The sequence below is a fragment of the Sipha flava genome, unplaced genomic scaffold (genome assembly GCF_003268045.1).
Source record: "Sipha flava isolate LNK unplaced genomic scaffold, YSA_version1 258_pilon_pilon, whole genome shotgun sequence".
Classification (NCBI taxonomy): Eukaryota; Metazoa; Arthropoda; class Insecta; order Hemiptera; family Aphididae; genus Sipha; species Sipha flava.
The window spans coordinates 150,589-168,690 of NW_020272917.1; the positions used below are offsets into that span (position 1 = coordinate 150,589).

The 18,102-nt window shown below is 35.5% G+C and overlaps 1 protein-coding gene across 1 annotated transcript; it reads right to left on the reverse strand.

The window, feature by feature from the left end:
* Nucleotides 1-3: 3 nt before the first annotated feature.
* Nucleotides 4-17,300, reverse strand: LOC112684908. The gene is made up of 6 exons (XM_025556641.1): nt 17,192-17,300; nt 16,389-16,548; nt 6,287-6,508; nt 3,505-3,605; nt 763-874; nt 4-329 (listed from the first exon to the last, which is right to left on the reverse strand). Exons 1-6 carry the CDS (start codon nt 17,252-17,254, stop codon nt 262-264), a joined length of 726 nt encoding a protein of 241 aa, XP_025412426.1. The 5' UTR covers nt 17,255-17,300; the 3' UTR covers nt 4-261.
* Nucleotides 17,301-18,102: the final 802 nt, after the last annotated feature.

Here is an 18,102-nt window from a genome sequence, read left to right on the forward strand (position 1 = left end):
ATATTGATTGAACACGTTACATAAAACTTTTATTTTTCTTAATGTTCTAGATAAAAAAAAATAAATACATATTTAGTGCAACGTGTTTCGATGATAACACGTAATAAAAGTCGTTCAAAGTATAATTATGCGTGCAAATTTAATAATAACGTAACGAACGCAGTCGAACGTATTATTGTGTCTAAAATAACAATTCAAAAGCACAGTGTATAGTCGAGGAGTGATGTAGGCCGTTCGTCCATCGCAATTCGCTGATCGTTGCTATCCGAGGTTTGTGACAATGTCCTCACTTATCATTTTAAACTTTTCAAAGAAGTCCATGAAATGACCTGTTAAAACACAGACATTAATGAAATCAACGTATTATTAGAATATTGAGCGCAGAGCGACAATAGAGGCATTGATTAACTTCCGAGGACTCGATTACACACGACTATGAGCGCTCATTCGGGACGAGACATTTTCCCTTCCCCCAGGAAAAATAATATTTGTACTTGCTATTTAACAAATATCGTTATTATTAATATTATAAGTGTATGAAACAAATCAATTTGCAGTATTACTCATTCACCGCTAATAAAAATTTGCAGTATTACTCATTAACCTAATAATAAATTATATCTAATATTATTCAGGCACAATTTCATATTTTTTTCTGTTCTCATTAAAATTTACATGTTAAGAAATTCGTCCTCCCTTTAATGAATTTTTCCTTTGAGCGTTATCCCGTCCGTGCACATGACCGTTTGGTAGAACGCTTACCGATAATCGATTGAAAAATATCTTCTCCTCCATCATCCTGTTTGCCTAGAGCGCTTGGATTCGCTGTTCGGGTTTTGGAGTTTTGTTTGTCTCCCGAGCTCTCCGCGTCCACCTAAAAACACCGGTTTCAAATCGAATCGTTTTAAAAAGCTTAATACGTGCATAAAGGTGAAATCCTTATCAAGGGCCCGGGTGCAGTAAGTTAACTGGGTTAATATTAGCGAACAATAATATTATCTTCGGAAGAAGTATCCACGTCGTACTGTTTTTTTTTTCAATGTTAACTGCTTGTTATGAAACGATAAATGAAAATAATTATTAGTTAATTAACAGACGTACAAAGTGAAAAGAAAATCCAGTTTTCTACTGTAAAAAACCTATCGCATCTGACCTTCCGTGAATTATTATTATTTGAATTATTCCACCGATTGTAACCGGGTATTGAAACGTATGGTTTGGTAATTTACTGTTTACATAGGACATCATAATTGTTAGTTATCTGAAAAAAGTCTTGGAAACTTTCAAAGTAAGGCCAAGGCCACGCTTTGCTCTGCGTATGCCGCGCGTCAAGAGACAGTCTACCGGAAATCACCGAAAAGTGATAATCATAATACTTAGTAATCACTAATTTATACTGGCAATTAATCGGTACACGTATGAAAATCGTACACACGTTTTACTCGTCGAACAGTAAAAATGGTAAAAAGAAAGCGCTGCATTAGAACAGAACGTAGCGGTGCGCACGTGCGTGTATTTGGTTTTTTGATTGCGACTGTGCGTGTGCACTTATAACCGGCTCGAACTGGGAACGTTTCGCGACGAACGCGATAAACGTCGTAAAATGCAAATGCGACGCACCCCAGCCGTGACAGCCAACGACCGAAACGATTTGATGATCGAAACGGCGCCGCGTTCCATTTTTCATCAAACCGGTAACGGGGTCGTGGTCCGTCTCGTGTTTGGCAGGCGATTTATCTCCGGCGCGGCGGTCGTAAAGCCCAAACGATCCGTTTTCTCGTGTTGATCACTCGGTTTACCGACGAACGGACCGTGGTGCGCAAGCGTTCAGAACACGGTTTAGTTTCGCCGCCGCGATTTCCGGTAGGTACGGACGGGTTGGTTCGCCCTAAAGGCTGTGCCGTATTTCCCAGTAAACACTATGTGCTGTGGGTGGCGAATCAATTTTAATATTACATTTTCGTTACACGTGACTAGAACTAAAATAAATGCAACTGATCATAAAATGTTTAATCTTATTAAATCCGACGGGCACTAGGCACTAACTATTTAATTTTGAATGATAATTTAAATATTTAAGCATTTTTTACTACCATGTTTTTTATCATTATATTTTATATCATATTTCTATAGTAAAGTTTTTCATATGAATGTATGTACGCATTTTTATAATAGCTGTACATTTTTATTTTACATCATTAAAATTTTAAGTAATAAAGGAAACAACTACAATTATACGCTTTAATAACATTTTTTTAGACAGGAAAAAATATTCATGGTGGCAATTTGTTTAGTGCTTAAAGCGACACAATAGTTAACTGCCAAAATGTACGTCCACACCCCAGTGCGTTTTGGCTTGCGGTTAGAGCGTGCGACGGCCAGCGACGTAGCAAGGATATGACGAACTGTGCCTACGCCAAGGGCGCGAATTGCAAAGGGCGCAACATTTTGCAAAAGTCGTATTTTTATCCTACGATCAAATCGAAATTCTTCCATTATAGTTTTCGAAATACGTAGATGTTGTCTATTTGTACACACTACGTGTGAATTTAATGATGAAATTATGAAAATAGTACAAGGTCATTTAAATAAAACATTTCGTATGAAGAAATTATCGATGAATTTGCTAATCATAAAGCGAGAAAAGAAAATGTTAAAAGTTTAAAATTAACACTGTTATAATAACTTATAAGTATAAAATATCGTAACATCAAAATTTAATTGAGATTAATTTTTTTTCTAAGTTTGCCAGGGGCACTATCGAGTCTTCCTGCGCCACTGGCGACGGCGGACGAAGCGCATTCGATAATGCGCCCATCTCGAGTCGAACGGAAAGAAGTTTTGCGAAGCACGTGCTCCCACTCAAGCCTAGTGGATTTTTCGTTGCGATTTTTTTCGCTACGTCCGTAATTGTTTACTGCTATTGTTATTATTTATATGGGCGTTTGCATTTGTATCGTTTTTCGGGTTACATCGTTTGTGTTGCTCGTGATAAACGAAGGAAATCAAAAGTTACAACTCCTTAAAGCACGTAAAGCCCCGAAACTCTTACTGCTGAACACTGAAATGTCGTTAACAATTTTTTGAACTCGACGTTCTGTTTTTTACGATTTCAGACTCGATCGGTTTCAAAAAAGAAACTCGTCGTGGACGTTCGCGTAATGTTCCCGAACAGGAAACCTTGGTCCAACTGCGAACCTTTGAAAACACCGTGACTACATCGTAGGTAAGCTGCAGGTATAGGTACTGTGAATTAGTGGATTAGTCATGTTAACATGTGTTATCGCGTATCGGAAAACGATTGCTGTTGTAGACACAAGTGCGGACCAGAAGAAAACCGTGCACCCAAAGCATTCAACATTAACCGCGTGCGGTCGTCGAACGAAGCTGAAACGGAAGTGCGAACGGTTGCCGAAAACGAAAAACGCACTGACAATACGTGCTCGGAAACTCGCTCTGTGAAAAGTAAAAAAAAAAAAAACAACGATCGCCTGGTACACCTACCTTATCGCGTGCTTTCGGTGATCGCTTCCATCGGTTTCGCACGCCTTGCGACGACCATTCGTCCGCGGACTGAGCGTTTTTCGGTTCCAGCGTATCGTTACCTGGATCCGTGCAAACATCGCAATCGCATTATCGAAACAAACACACACATATATATGTGTAAACAAACTGCCGTCTTCTCGTGTCCAGACGAAAACGATTCTACGATTAAACTTTAAACGACCACTGTTTTGGTCGGGTTTGACTGGTGGACGTGTTTGAGAACATTTTCAAGAGGGGGTGGGCAAAATCTGTACATTTGACGTTGACGGTGTTAACGATAGTTGATTTTTATTTTTTGTCTACGATCATAACGCAGAACGTGGTGCCGATGGTAGAAACCGTTTCTATTGTAATTACAAAGTTGGATACCGCATTTGGTCGGAACGCATGATAGGCGAATAGTCATAACCAGGGCTCGAGACTTTGTAGCATTTGCATATTTTTTTGTAGTTTATGAAAAGATAGTAGAGTAAGCAATAAATCCATTTCAGACAAAAATGAACTCAATACTAAAAGTTTTTAGTGCATATTTTTGTATATTCTAGAGGTTTTGCTATTTTTTTGACTATTCTGCTATTTATTGCTAATTAATGTAAAAATCGAAAACTCAGTCCTGCAAAAATACATATTTCGATCACTCATCAGTGATCAACAATTTTGGGACGTTATAAAACTCATTGTCGATTGAAAAAAATATTCCTAAAATATCCCAATGCAAGTTAATATTGTGTTTATCGTATCTTTTATCTTAATGTTGTTGTTGTACAAAACATTATTTAGCAATAACAGATCTTTCAAGTTTGAAAATATTCAGAAACACATAATAATACAGTGCAATTATGAAGGTACAAACTGTAAGTTACTTTTTAATGATTTATTGATTTGAAATAATTATATTTTACAGATTGACAAAATTCGACACATACAAATTAATGAGAACAGGAAAGATTTTTTAGTCATTATTTGTAGAAAATTATAACTGTAAAATTATATAAAAATTTTTCTTTAAATTTTAATAATTATAAATTCATAAATGTCTAAATAAAAATTTTAAATAAATTATTTTTAAAGCATATTTTCATATTTTTAGTGCATATTATAACACATATTTTACATTTTTTCGGTGCATATAATAGCGCATATTTCAGATTTATTAGTTCTATAAGTCTCGAGCCCTAGTCATAACAATGGAAATTAACTTGTACAGCTTCCGCGAAACAGTAAATATAAAAAAAATTCGGGAAACGGTTAACACCCCTTAAAAACGCCATTGAATACGACATCCGGTATACGAGGTATACATAAGCTTTATACCGTTGTAATATCTTACAGGCTTAAGATCAACATTTTACCAAATCGCGCTAAGGCTAAGGCTAAGGCGCTACAGTGAAGCAACTATAGATGCACACGTGCAACTCAAGAAGACTATTTTTAATATTTACGAGTTTACCAGTTTCGCTATTATCGTTATCAATTCTGATTATTCAGAAGACCGTCCTTCCGGACGTTGTGTCATGGATTAGAGTTCGTGAATAAATATTAGCCGGTATCATTGCTCTCAGGGGAAATTATTCGACCGACAAAGAAAAAGACCGTTGCTTCGGTGGTGCACAACTAGCATTGTTAAAATGGTAAATGGCACGTTAGAACTCCGCCAGGGCCGTAGCAAGGGGGTGTTGAGAGGTGTCTACGCCCCGGGTGCATTTCCTAAGGGAGCGCAGTAATTAAAATGTTGCATTTAATGTTAAAAATTACAATGGTCAATGTCGTATATATGTGTTTACAAAATGTTTAACATCTTTCGTATCAATTAAAGCAATCATTGAAAATAATATCTAATGAGCAGCAATATTTTTAAATTAAAAATACGTAAGGGCGCATTTTGAAGTTTAGCCCCTCGCGCAATGTTTGTTCGCTACACTACTGGAGCTCCGTGTTGCGCGATGCCGCGGTGATTACATCCCTCGATCATTACAAATGGGTTTTAGGTACCGTCAATCTCAATAATTACAAACGGTGTAGGTTTTTAATTTTTTTTTTTTCGAAACGTTTACCAGTTACCCAGCTGCGTGCGGTCGCGTTTGGTTATGTCCCCTTGACTCGTGAAAACCGATATAGCGTTTAGCGTGGGACTAAAAATCGAGAATCGTCTTCATGTGGATATCGTCATCCGTGGGAATAAATCACCTATGTGAAAAATTACCAAATTGAAGTTTTGGCATCTCTAAAATCAGAAAAAAATTATCTTGAGTATGAATAAAACTCCTGTGTGCTATCTTATTTCCGTGTTTAATGAAATATAAATTTAATAATCTCCCTTGTGTAGGGCTAATCATAAACGTTTCTGGAATATCTCAAATGTAAATACTTGAGCTCTTATGTGTAAAACGTTTTTAGAAAAATTTATAAATACGTTAAATACGTCCTACGTGAACAAAAATATAAATGGCGATCGCATTGGATCCAATACTAACTTCGAGGTATTGTCGTTTGTTTATAGGTTAGTGTCGTGGAGTGACATAACTAACTATTTTGTCTGTACTGAAAAGTAGCGTTTTTTCACAAAGGAGATTTATTCCCGCAGACGACGATATGCTAAACGACCGGCACGGCCATTTCGTCCGATCCGATCGAACAATAACCGATGCTGCGAACGTATCTCGAACAAAACGTGTGTTATTTACCACGAGGAAATGTCGAAAGACTAACCGGAACAACGTGCCCTTCGCACCGCACTTACCGACTCTGAACACCCACGAACCGTCGGTGATCTGATTTTTGAAGCCCCACGTCATGTTGCCCTGGACCGGCACCACCGAATCCATCCACCAGCTGTCCGGTGGCGAAGCGAACGATGTGTACTTCCATTTGATCGGTCCGTCCGCTTTGATCCTGTACCACCTGACGGACGCCAATTCATTCTCGTACTGGTCGGAGTACGTGAACCCGCCGCCGATGATCTCTAAACGAACAAATGTTTGGAGATTATACGTCAGCACTCCTGTTGGTATTTATCATGCCCGCGCAGGAGTCGTGTAAGACGGGAAAAGTAGTGCAAAAGCGCAAGTTCTAAAACCCTACACATCCTAGTCGTCGGTAACGTATTCGAAAATCATGTGTTCGAAAGGTCATATGATCGAAAAAAATATATAAATTATATTTAAAAAGAAATTACTCCAATTGCACCAATATCAAATAATATTATAATTTTATTTCATTGATATACACTTGAATACGATATTGTACTTAAGTTAATAATTATTGACAATTTTTACTACGTATTTATTTTGTCTTCCATAGTACGCTCAATTACATCAACAATCTCATTACTTATACATACACTGTACATACCTAACAAGTAATTTTCAGATATGATACTATAAGTATACGTATACATAATACATATTATATCTTTATTGATTTTGTGTTTAGATATCATTTACGCACGAAATGTTGTAAACGTACTGAAGTCTGTCGTTTCACGTTTGTACGCTCATCTAATTCAACCAAACGTGTTCAGTCATATGAAGCACTTTTCCTAATTTTATTTAATTAATAATGAACGGGTAAGAACCCTTTGGTAAAATGTGAGTACACTAAATCTTTGTAATACAATAATAAAATGAAAATGCATTCATTTTATAATTATTTTAATAATCCTTTAATATTTTATACGATTTTAATAACTTTCATATAATTTTTAGATTTATAACTCATTTTTTAATAATGTATTAAATAATTAACAAAAAGATTATTAACAGATAAAAAAAATTAAAAACACTTTTTTTTTTTCAAACATGTGACTTTTCGTACATATATCTTTCGTATAGACGACTTTCGAACACATGGTTTTCGAACATCTGATCCCTTTCCATCCTCGTCCTAAGCCCTTCTACCAACGCAGAAAAAAATAATAATAACTTAACTAAAATGAAGTAAGAAACCAATAAATTATTTTTAACGTGTATTATGTTACGAATTGTGATGATATGAGCAATTTCGTTTGCGTTTACTGTAATTCATTATTAAACAGCTGTAAAACAAATAATTTTCTTTTTTGTTTAACAGATTTTGCATAAGCTGTAGGCGTTGCACGAGTATATTTTGTATATTATTTACTGATAATGGTATAAAATACAGCAATAAATAAGCACGAACACGCTATACTCAGTTTTCGAGTAATGTAATCGCGTTACGCTTGTAACTTATGTGCTAACACATCGTTATATGTAACTCGTAAGTACTTAGCTTTAGGGGGTTTGAGGGCTTCCAGACGTTCCAATAATACGGTCGAGTAAAAATGAAAATTTTTTTTACAAAAGTTCAAAGTTCCGATACTTCAAGTGGAAGGGGTGTTACTGTTGGACACGTGGACGTGAACGGTTTGCTTTTGGATATTTCTATACGAAATGTAAACGCATGGATTATAATTATTACATACTTGTGTATGCAAAACAAATTAAAAATACTTGATAAAAATCAATCGCATTTTATGCAAATATACATTAGTTAACAGCAATTGTACAGTATTGTAGTACATTATACACGTTTCGTGCATTAATTCAGTTAGTACTTGGTAATAACTATTAACAAATAATAATTATTATTGCGAACGGAGTCTACGAAAACTACTTCGGAGCACGGCATCGATGTCGCCGAACCCCGAACACTGAATAGCCAATGTTCCGTTAGTGCTCTGCAATCGACAGACGCCGGACCTTGGCCTAACTCGAAAGCCGTCCGAAAATAATGGTTATGTAAATATTTATGGTGTTCCACCGGGAATTCGAAACCGTTTTATCGCATAGGATACAGTTTTCTGACCGTATAAGCTTATAAAAATTATTCTTGTAAACCTTGTTATCACAACAATTCTTACTGTAAACGAAGGGTTGGGGTTTTTTTCAGTATCTTTAGTATTGTACATTTTTCCGCGGTTTAGCAAAAAAAAAAAAAAACTTGGTATTATTTGCACCCAACCAGTTTTAGATTGTATAGGGTCCACACTATGAGCATTATTTCTAGGCCCTCGGAAGAGGGTAACGATAACATAGGTAATGAAATGTTCATTCATAATGGTTCAGGTTGGTCAGATATGATCAAAGGCTAATAAGGAAAAACTTTTGTTTCAATTGTTTTAACAAATAAAAAAAAATGTATTTACTTAAAAATATATTTTCATTGCACAACGTATACTATAATTATTGGTTCAATAATTAGAAAAATATTTGAAATTATAAGACTTAAACTAATAAAAAGATAGTTGGCTCGAATTAGAATTTTTTTAAAAAGGGATCAAGAAGCAAGGAGCAATATTTTAATTTACAATATTTTTTTTACTCCCCGAAAACTTAAGATGTATAAAACATTTATTTTCTATGTTAAAATGCATTAGTCCGAGTTACAGTAATTAACCTAATACCAACATGGCATGGAATGCATATGCACACCAAGGATGAAGGTAGCATTTAATTTTAGAGGGATTTAATTTTTTAAAAAAGGCTTTCGTTTAAAAATCCGACGAAGTCGCGTTATACATAAATTTTATATATAATTATATTTTTTTTTTTAGAGAACCTAGAAAATATTTGAGAGGGTCAAAACTCCCATAAGCCACCCTGATTTTCGCCCACGATAAATATTACTACAATATTATTATTCCATAATTGTTCCGTCGTAATACAGTCCGATAAGACGGAATTGCTTGGGATTTAAAACGAAAACGGATTCGGATTTGAAAGCAATATAATCATAAAAAAAAGCATTTAAAATGTGAAAAAAGGGTAAAAAAAGCATTTAAAATAAATAAAAAGCAATTAAAAAAATTACTTCAAAATTAAAGAGACTATAGTCTAAACTAGTTATGACTAGTTAGTAATAAAAAAAATTCATTATCATATTCTTAGCTTAGATTTGATTATCTTCACTAAAACGTTGATGGTTTGGGTTTAAAGTAATTTTGTACATAAAAATGATCTTTCGGCGTCCGCCGAAGTTATTGGGGAGTACTTACATAAACAATTATCTAAATTAAGATTATTAACGATTTCTTAAATAAATTGATTTAATTTTAATTTTAATTCAATATTTTTAATCAATTGAAAATCAACACAGAAAAAAAGGTATTTATAAGTAAAAAAAGGCAACGAAAAAAAAAAGCAAAAAAGTTTTGCTTTTCCTCGTAAGCGTGCTGTTTGCGTACGCGCGTAATGCCATCGCCGCCGGCGAGTTGAACGTCCGCGGATGGGTGGCCGACGACGAATCCGTCTTTTCACCGCACGTTTGGACAACAACGACCGCGTCGAACGTGCACTTTTACGCGAACGAATTTACGGTCGGCAAATCAAAAATAACGTTGCAATAATCACGCGCGCACGCTCACAAGGTGATTTATTTCCATTGCGTTCTCGGTACAACAACCTTGTGAAAATAAAATGGTTTTCGGACGAAATCGTTCGACCGATCGGTACACGCAAGACGGTTCGGCGAAAAATCTAACCTATTTTTTTTTGAATTTTAAATTTTATCGCCATTGAACTTTTCACCTGTTACCGACCGCAATACCTCCGTATGTTCGGTGGCATATTATTTGGACTGTGAATACTGAATTCGGCTTTTTGTCGGGTTCATCCTTTATGAAAAATCAAATAAAAACGTAACTTTGAAAACACAGACAAGTGTTAAAAAAGAACTACACAAAAGTCGATTCAGTGGATCGAAAAGTGGATCCGACGTTAGATTAAAAAGAAAAACCTCGAATATTAAGGACTCACCAGATTTAAATATTACCAAACATTTTGAGCCTGAATTAAAGAAAAAATTTGAGTCGCCTCACCACCTCCCCTCCAGAAGTAAATCAAAATACGCCCCTGCAGCGTGCATTACGAATCGTGCGAATTTTTAAAATCTTCGAAATCGGTACAAACGTACTTTGCACAAATAACGACGATGGAAAACTGTTCGTTGTGTACAATTTGTCCGCGAATATACTGCGAGCAACGATGTTTTCCACTAAACAGTTTGGCCGAACGTTTTTTCGTCAACATTTATAGACATTGATCGGAGAAATCTGCGTATTCTGAAAATATTGCCCGTGCGTGTACAATGGTTTTGTGTACGGTCCGTGCAGAGGCGTCTTGATCATGCATTTCGTGGTTCACTGAAGTATCAAAAAGTTTGGGATGGGTGTCATTTTAATAGGTGAATACTTGGCATCTGGTATACATATGGGTTCTATAAAATTGGTAGTTCAATAAAAATTAGGTAAGATTTTGTACCTAATATGACTTTTCAATAGCTGGGTGGGTGGTATTTACTACGCTCGAACCACTGACTGATAAATGTCAAACCGCCTATGAGTTCGTATCGTTATCGTTACTGTTCGCGTAGTAAGCAATTCGTATTTCTGTGACCGAGAAAAGTTATGATTTTTTCGTGATGCCGCATGGATATAACAATCGGTCATTATTCGGTGATTATCTAAGCTACGTGATGGCGTTTCACGTTTAAACGCACCGAATAATGTACTCGTAATCAATTATTTCAGATGAATGTTCGAATTAAATGTTCCGTTTCGTATGCGCAAAACGCATTTGTCTTAACGAAGTACGATATTTTAGAATATAATCGGATATTGTGTTCGGATGAATACGAGTATATTGTAACGAGTGTAATCCGGCTGCTACGAAATATTATTCTTTTGTTCAAAATCGTTTTTTAATACTACATAATATGTTATATTATAACAGTATAACGTAGTGCGTACAGTATAATTTCAATTCGATTGAATTGAAACGCGTTCATTGGTTACGAGAATCCAAGATTCGAATACGTTCCGAAACGAACGGAAAACTGGGTTTAGGGATAGATGTAGTGAATATCAGAATATGTCGTTTAATTATATTCTAATCGAGCTCGACTGCGGGTTACGAATGTTTCGATCGCAAAAGGTGATATCGCTTTCAGACGAGAACGTATAATATGACGGGTTAACTCGAAGATTATTTGAATTTCAATCGTATAGCAAAATATCCAGATATTATGTTTTCGGTACGTCCGTGAGACTGATTTCGTCCGAAAAACTGCAAGCCTATGTCCATTATCTGGGTAACGTTTTGTCGTTCGTAGGCGTTAAGGATTGTATGTCGACACATTTCGAAGGATAGACACATCATACTGATAGATAGCGCGCTCGTCCGGCTGCATGCGCCGCCCAAAGGAACAAGGATAATGTTTTTAGAATTTCAAATTTTAGTGAGAGAGAAGAAAGGCGAATAGATTTTATGCACGTTTTAACGGGTACATTTTTTATTATTTTACTACTGTGTAGGTGTATTATAAATAAATAGGACAAACAGTTGTTATATGTTACACCGGCAAATCAGTACTTAATCTAAAACTGATGAGTTGAATCACGGAAAATTATTATTTTTCCGTTTTTTTTCTTTTTTTTTTCGCACGGATGAATTCTATTAAGCAGACCGTTTTGCGCTCCATTTCGTCGTTGCCTCTTTCGTACGTCTCATGGTCTCCGCGAAACGTAAATATAATAAGCTCTTCCGGACAAACGCGCCGTGCCGCTACGTGCACATAATATACGCGTGTGTGTACTTGTAGTATCCACCGCTCGCGAAGGAATAAACACGGTCAGGAACGATGAGGATCTCGGAGAGCTCTGTGCTGTGACGGATGTCGAGCGTGTAGTGTACTCCGATGGTTAGGATCAAGGAAACCGTCCAGGACTACTGTTCAGCAACCTGCGATGAACAAATCGAAATGCTGTCGAAGAACGCGGACGACCCGTGATAGTAACGTATAGTGAATCGGTCCGGTATTCGAAAACGCCGACACGAGAGAAAAAAAAAAGCGCCGACTCCGCCGTTCGTTCCGGAATATTACTCGTTTTTAATTATATTGTAACATTACGTTATTTCCATTCGTGTTTGGTCGTATACTTGATCTATACGATTTTGATTAATTAACACTTTCTGTTCATTGGTAATTGTAGGCAACCTATTAATAATTCCTAAAAATGTCTGTATACATATATATTTCGTATAACGTTTGTTATATATATATACCTGCATGTATAAATTTAAATATAATTTAAATGTTATTCGAGTTCTTCGGTCGGAAGGTACGTTAATTGTAATACAGCACAGCCTTGAAATCCCTATTACGAAATGTAATATAGGCGGCACGGCCTTGGTTTTCGCACGTTATTCCCGTTTACCATACAAACATGATCATATCGTGAACATATAACATCCAGATAACGAATCACAGATGTTCGCGTTGGCAATAAAACGAGTTGTAACAATACGGTTTTGAATTTCCACCGTACAATAAAGGCATGATAAAAAATATGGAATAATAACCGTACGATAATGTGAAATACCAAGTGTTCATAATGATTATTTAGCGATAGTACGTTGTAGCTATGGTCCATTGTAACACAGTTGCGTATCATATATTGTTGTCACAATATATTGTTTTGGGGAAAAAAAGTTATCGCCGTGGATAGTTTGTACGTTTACAACCCCACCACATCAATATTCGCTAGCGCTGGACCTGTGTATATACGTACATGATTATAATAAAATTAGTCAGAACCGTACAAATACATATTACATTCAAACCGTATACGTTATACAAACAATACATAATTACGTTAACGAAAATGTTTAACATAATAAAGATTATGATGTCTCGGGAGGAGGAGGCACGGCCTTTATTATCCCCCGAAAAGCCGCTACTGACTGTAGGGCATTAAGATCATACGTTGCCGAATACGTACGCTATGTAATATGTTTGTTTTGTGACTTATTACCACAGTTTGAATATCTAATCTTTAAACCAATATTGGCTTTTCAAGTAAGCCGTCAACTGTCGTGTTAGTAATCACTAATCATGCAATATACAAATAGGTGAGCGTACCTTTAGGTTAGCGAATCTACACCGTGGTTGTTCTTCCGTGTTACGATTATCTAATTATGATTACTGAATCATGTATAAATATAAGACGCATAATGCTTAAACATATGCTTGGATTTTAATTCGTACCGATGAAAATGTTAATTCCTCAGTACAGCAATGATAAATAGTTGGTAGCCGAAAAAGTAATTTTTAGTTTGTAACCTCAAACCATATACATTAAATATGTCCTTAAAAATATAAAATAAGATTACAATTAGATAAACGGAAACTATTATTATTGATGTCCCATTGTCTGGATATATTTTATCAATTGCTGTATTTACTGGCATGAATCATTACGGAGAAAAAAAAATAAGATGCCATCGGTTCCGTCAAATTAGTATTTATTAATTTTAATTCAACCATTGTTTTTATCGAACGTATAATTGTATGTTTCCTAATGAATACGACTGATAGTAAATATAAAATAATTTCCAGCATTAGAAGCGCAATACCGAGCAACTAGATATTGTATCAAGTCTTAACATTTTAATATATAAAATATATTTAAACAATAATTGTACAGTTTAATACACATATGGTAAGTTGTTCCATGAAAATGTATATATTTTATTTAAATAGAGTTTTCAATTTTAAAATGAATATCTATTTTGTTTTCATTTGATTTATAATAATTTATAGAATTCGATTATTTGAACATTTACCGTTTCGTTATTGACAAACTTTATAACATACAATGGATTATCATATTCGTTTAAAACAGTTCGGTGGATCGAAGTCGTTTAAATCGCTTTCATACGGAAGTAGTTAAAACAAAAACAAAAGTTTTTCTTCTTTATTTATTTATTATAAGATAAAAAACCGTTTTTTATTTTATAACTACTTCCGTATTAAGGTAATTTAAATTTCCTGTAGTTATAAAAGTTATGCTTATATTCGCCCCTTTCAGAATCTGAACATAGATTAGATCCAAGATATACAAAGTTTATATTACAAACAAGATGGTTAAAATTACAACTTGTGATCTGGGGTCCTGGAGGTTCCTATTGTAAGATCCTAAAATTTAGTTCAGCATATTATATATATTATAATTATATATATAAGTTCTGTTAAGCCTGGAAAATGTTCAGGAATACAAATAAAAAACAAAATTTATTTCGTATTATAAAAGATGTGAAAAAAAAAACATTTAACGTATAAAATATTATTTGAAAAATCTGAATCTAAATAATAGTATGATGAATAATTATATTGATTACCGTTATCTAAAAATAAAGAAACGATATCTTATAAAATATAATTACTTAAAGATTTTCCATTCAAATATACATTTTTTAAAAATCAAATAATATCTAAAAAATATTATAATTAATAAAAAACCATAATTTTTACTTAACTAATACATTTGACGAATAACTATTTGTCGGTGTATGACTGTTTTTTGTTGTACATTATTTTTAATAAGACTGATGTACTCTTATTATATTTTCTACGATTAAATGCATTGTGTACAATAATTGTTATCGAATTACTCGATTTACTTTTGGCACATATCAAATCTCATCTCCTAACCTAACCTTATGCTTTCACGGTGGGCAACTATCATAAACATTTTTGGGAAACGACTCGTGTAGTATACTATACCATCTGACCGCGGGAGGCAATTAGACGTATAATATTGACCTTTTCATTAATGATTAAAAAAATTATGTGGAAACTCGAATATTTGGTTGTGCAACTTTTATAGTACGCGCCGCTTTTATCACACGACATTTTTTAATTTTGATCATAATTTTCTGTATTGTTGATAAGGTATGTATTATTATTTTTTTATTATTTCTTTTACGTTTCCAGCACATGAACTCTGTTGGTCCTGTTATTATTACTCATCTCAATACATTTTTAGTGGCTATTTTCAAAGTGCATGTTATCAGGGTTAATACACTCAATAAATATACTTAAAAATGGAAAAAACAAAAAATTCATAAACTACAAAATCACACCAAACGCGCGTTTGATAATGATTTTACGAATGTTGTGGCGTTCGCACACGTGAAATAAATTATTTCAGCGGAAATTATTTTATTACGACTGAAATAAAAAACCGTATATATTATAGTGTGTTTTATTTTTTTCATTTCGTACACCATATTTGCGCGTACAATTATTCCGTTCGCCGTTGCAGCCATAATAGCATTAACTACTACATAATTATTGCACGTGCATTATTATAATGGCGATGTCGTGTATTTAGCCGTTTTCGAGCGCGTTAGGATTTATTTTCTAGGGCTGGTCAATCGCGTAGCGCACGGGCGAAACCTCCCCTTCCCCAAAGACCATAACGATATTTTTGATTTTAAATAAACGATTTACGAACGAGGTTGGTAAAAAAAAATTTTAAAAATATTAAATATGGGTATATTTTATTCGAAATCAAACTTTTTCCGCGCAACGTGTTCTTCGCAAAATGACCGTGTTTTGGCCGTGAAGAATTGTATAAGATTCATTTTTTTGTTATTGTCATTATTACATTCTTCTTTTATCCCACTAAAAATATATTCACGGCGGTCAGTTCGAAGACCACTGGTACACAACCCCTTATGACCTCTATCTTCGAGGCCAGTGCCGCATTAAGCTACGTAGCCACCCCGGGGCAAATTAAAATATGCCACCCTTAAGAAAATTACAATTCAAAATATAAAATATTATGTGTAACAGAAGTAATATGTATTATAGTTGTACAGTCATAGAAGAAAAATTATAATTATATATTTTTTATTTTATGTTGATCCTCAAAAATGTACCAACCCCGGGGAAATTGCCCCCTTTAAACGCGGCTCTGATCGGGGCCGGACGTATCATGTCGCTTCGCGATCACAACGAAATGTACTAAACGATCCGCTTACCTTCTTTGTCCATCGTCACTCTTATCCTGGTATCCCAAAAGCCGCCGGACGAGTCCGTCCAAGTCCATCGGGCCAACATGTACGAATTGGACACGGTGTTGTTGTAGAACGACACGGCGCTGCTACCCGGATCGGCTCTTTTCAGCACCCACGGAGGCGTCTGCAACAAGCGTTCACGTTTTACAGAACAACACGACGACGGACTACAACATGGAGTTGTACACCCGTTGCGCCGGTCTTTTACATACGAGCACACCTGTTACGCGTGCATGTACCTAATACCCCGTACATGGTAACGGGGTGTGAACGTACGGCGGTATCTTTCAAATCGTACGCGACCACCAATATTTTATAACCGTGAGATACTTGGTCGAACCTCTCTGCGCGACAATTCTCGGTGCGAATTCGTTCATAAACAAAAAATACCATTTCTTCCGCTTTAAGACACGGTTCTACCTGAACGTACGATTCGAAAACCGTTCCGAAACTTTATCCGACTATACTCGGCTGAAGGCTACGGATTAAAAATATTACTGTATAAAGTTAATTCGTTGGACGGACAGAAACGGTATTTTTTTTATGTTACTAGAAAATATCATGGTCTTAACAGAAGTACGGTAAACTCTAAAAGGTTCGTGTGCAATTACACATGCTCCTCGCTGCGCGTGCAAACATCGCGGACCAACCGACACGATATTGTTGATGTTGACGTTGAAACATGTACTGGCATTTTTATAAACGGTCGCGCACGATTTGAACGACGACGCTGTAAGGCGTAGTAAGGTAAACAGGCGTATACGTACGTCGCAACCGAAAACGATTTCGATTACAATGAATAACGCCAGAACCCGTGATGTTACCGTCATCGTGGTCGAATCGACTCTAAAATCGCATCGCTGTGTTCATTGCACCACGATTATTTTCATTATTATTATCATCGTCGTTATTGTACTATTAGCGGAGTGGGTATAATTACAGAGCACAGGTACATACGAGAGTACTACATGACCGCCGGCAGTCGTTAAGTTTTCTAGGAGGGAATTGGACCTTGGAACGGTCGTTTGCGTTTCCACGTGATTCTGTTGGTTATGTTGCCGAAAGGAAGCGTATGCGCGCGCCAGGATCGGGCCCTTGTAGACGGTGTAGATCCATCGATCCGATAGCGTCCTGTTTACCAATCGCGTTGTTATTACCGTTATTGTTATGGTTGTGACCGGCAATCGTGTTCCGCTGAAATCGCAGTACCGAAACGATTCGCGTTATCAGCGCTGTTATCACGCGTGTAACGTGTACCCGGTGTACGGATCGCAATGAGCAGCCTCGGCGAAAAGTGTATCCACCGCAATATTGTGTTCGTATGTGCTAACAGTCGCGCGGTGTTATCAGGGTCGTGGCAAAACTTCAAAATGCGGCTTTAAGTATTTTGATCTATAAGAAAAACTCGCGAAAAACTGAATATTTATTATAAACGCAATATAAATAAATATTTTTCCTTATAATTAATTATATAAGCGTTTGTTATTTTTATTTAAATCAATAACTTATTAAAATATAAATACACATAATAATAATAATTATAAGTAAATTCACAGATATAACATAATAATTTTTATAAATCATTTAAATAACAATTAAATTGAAATGTTTTCATTTTTGCGCCCTACCAGGAATTGCGCCCGAGGCGTAGGTTCCTCTAGTTACGCCTCCTCCCCTT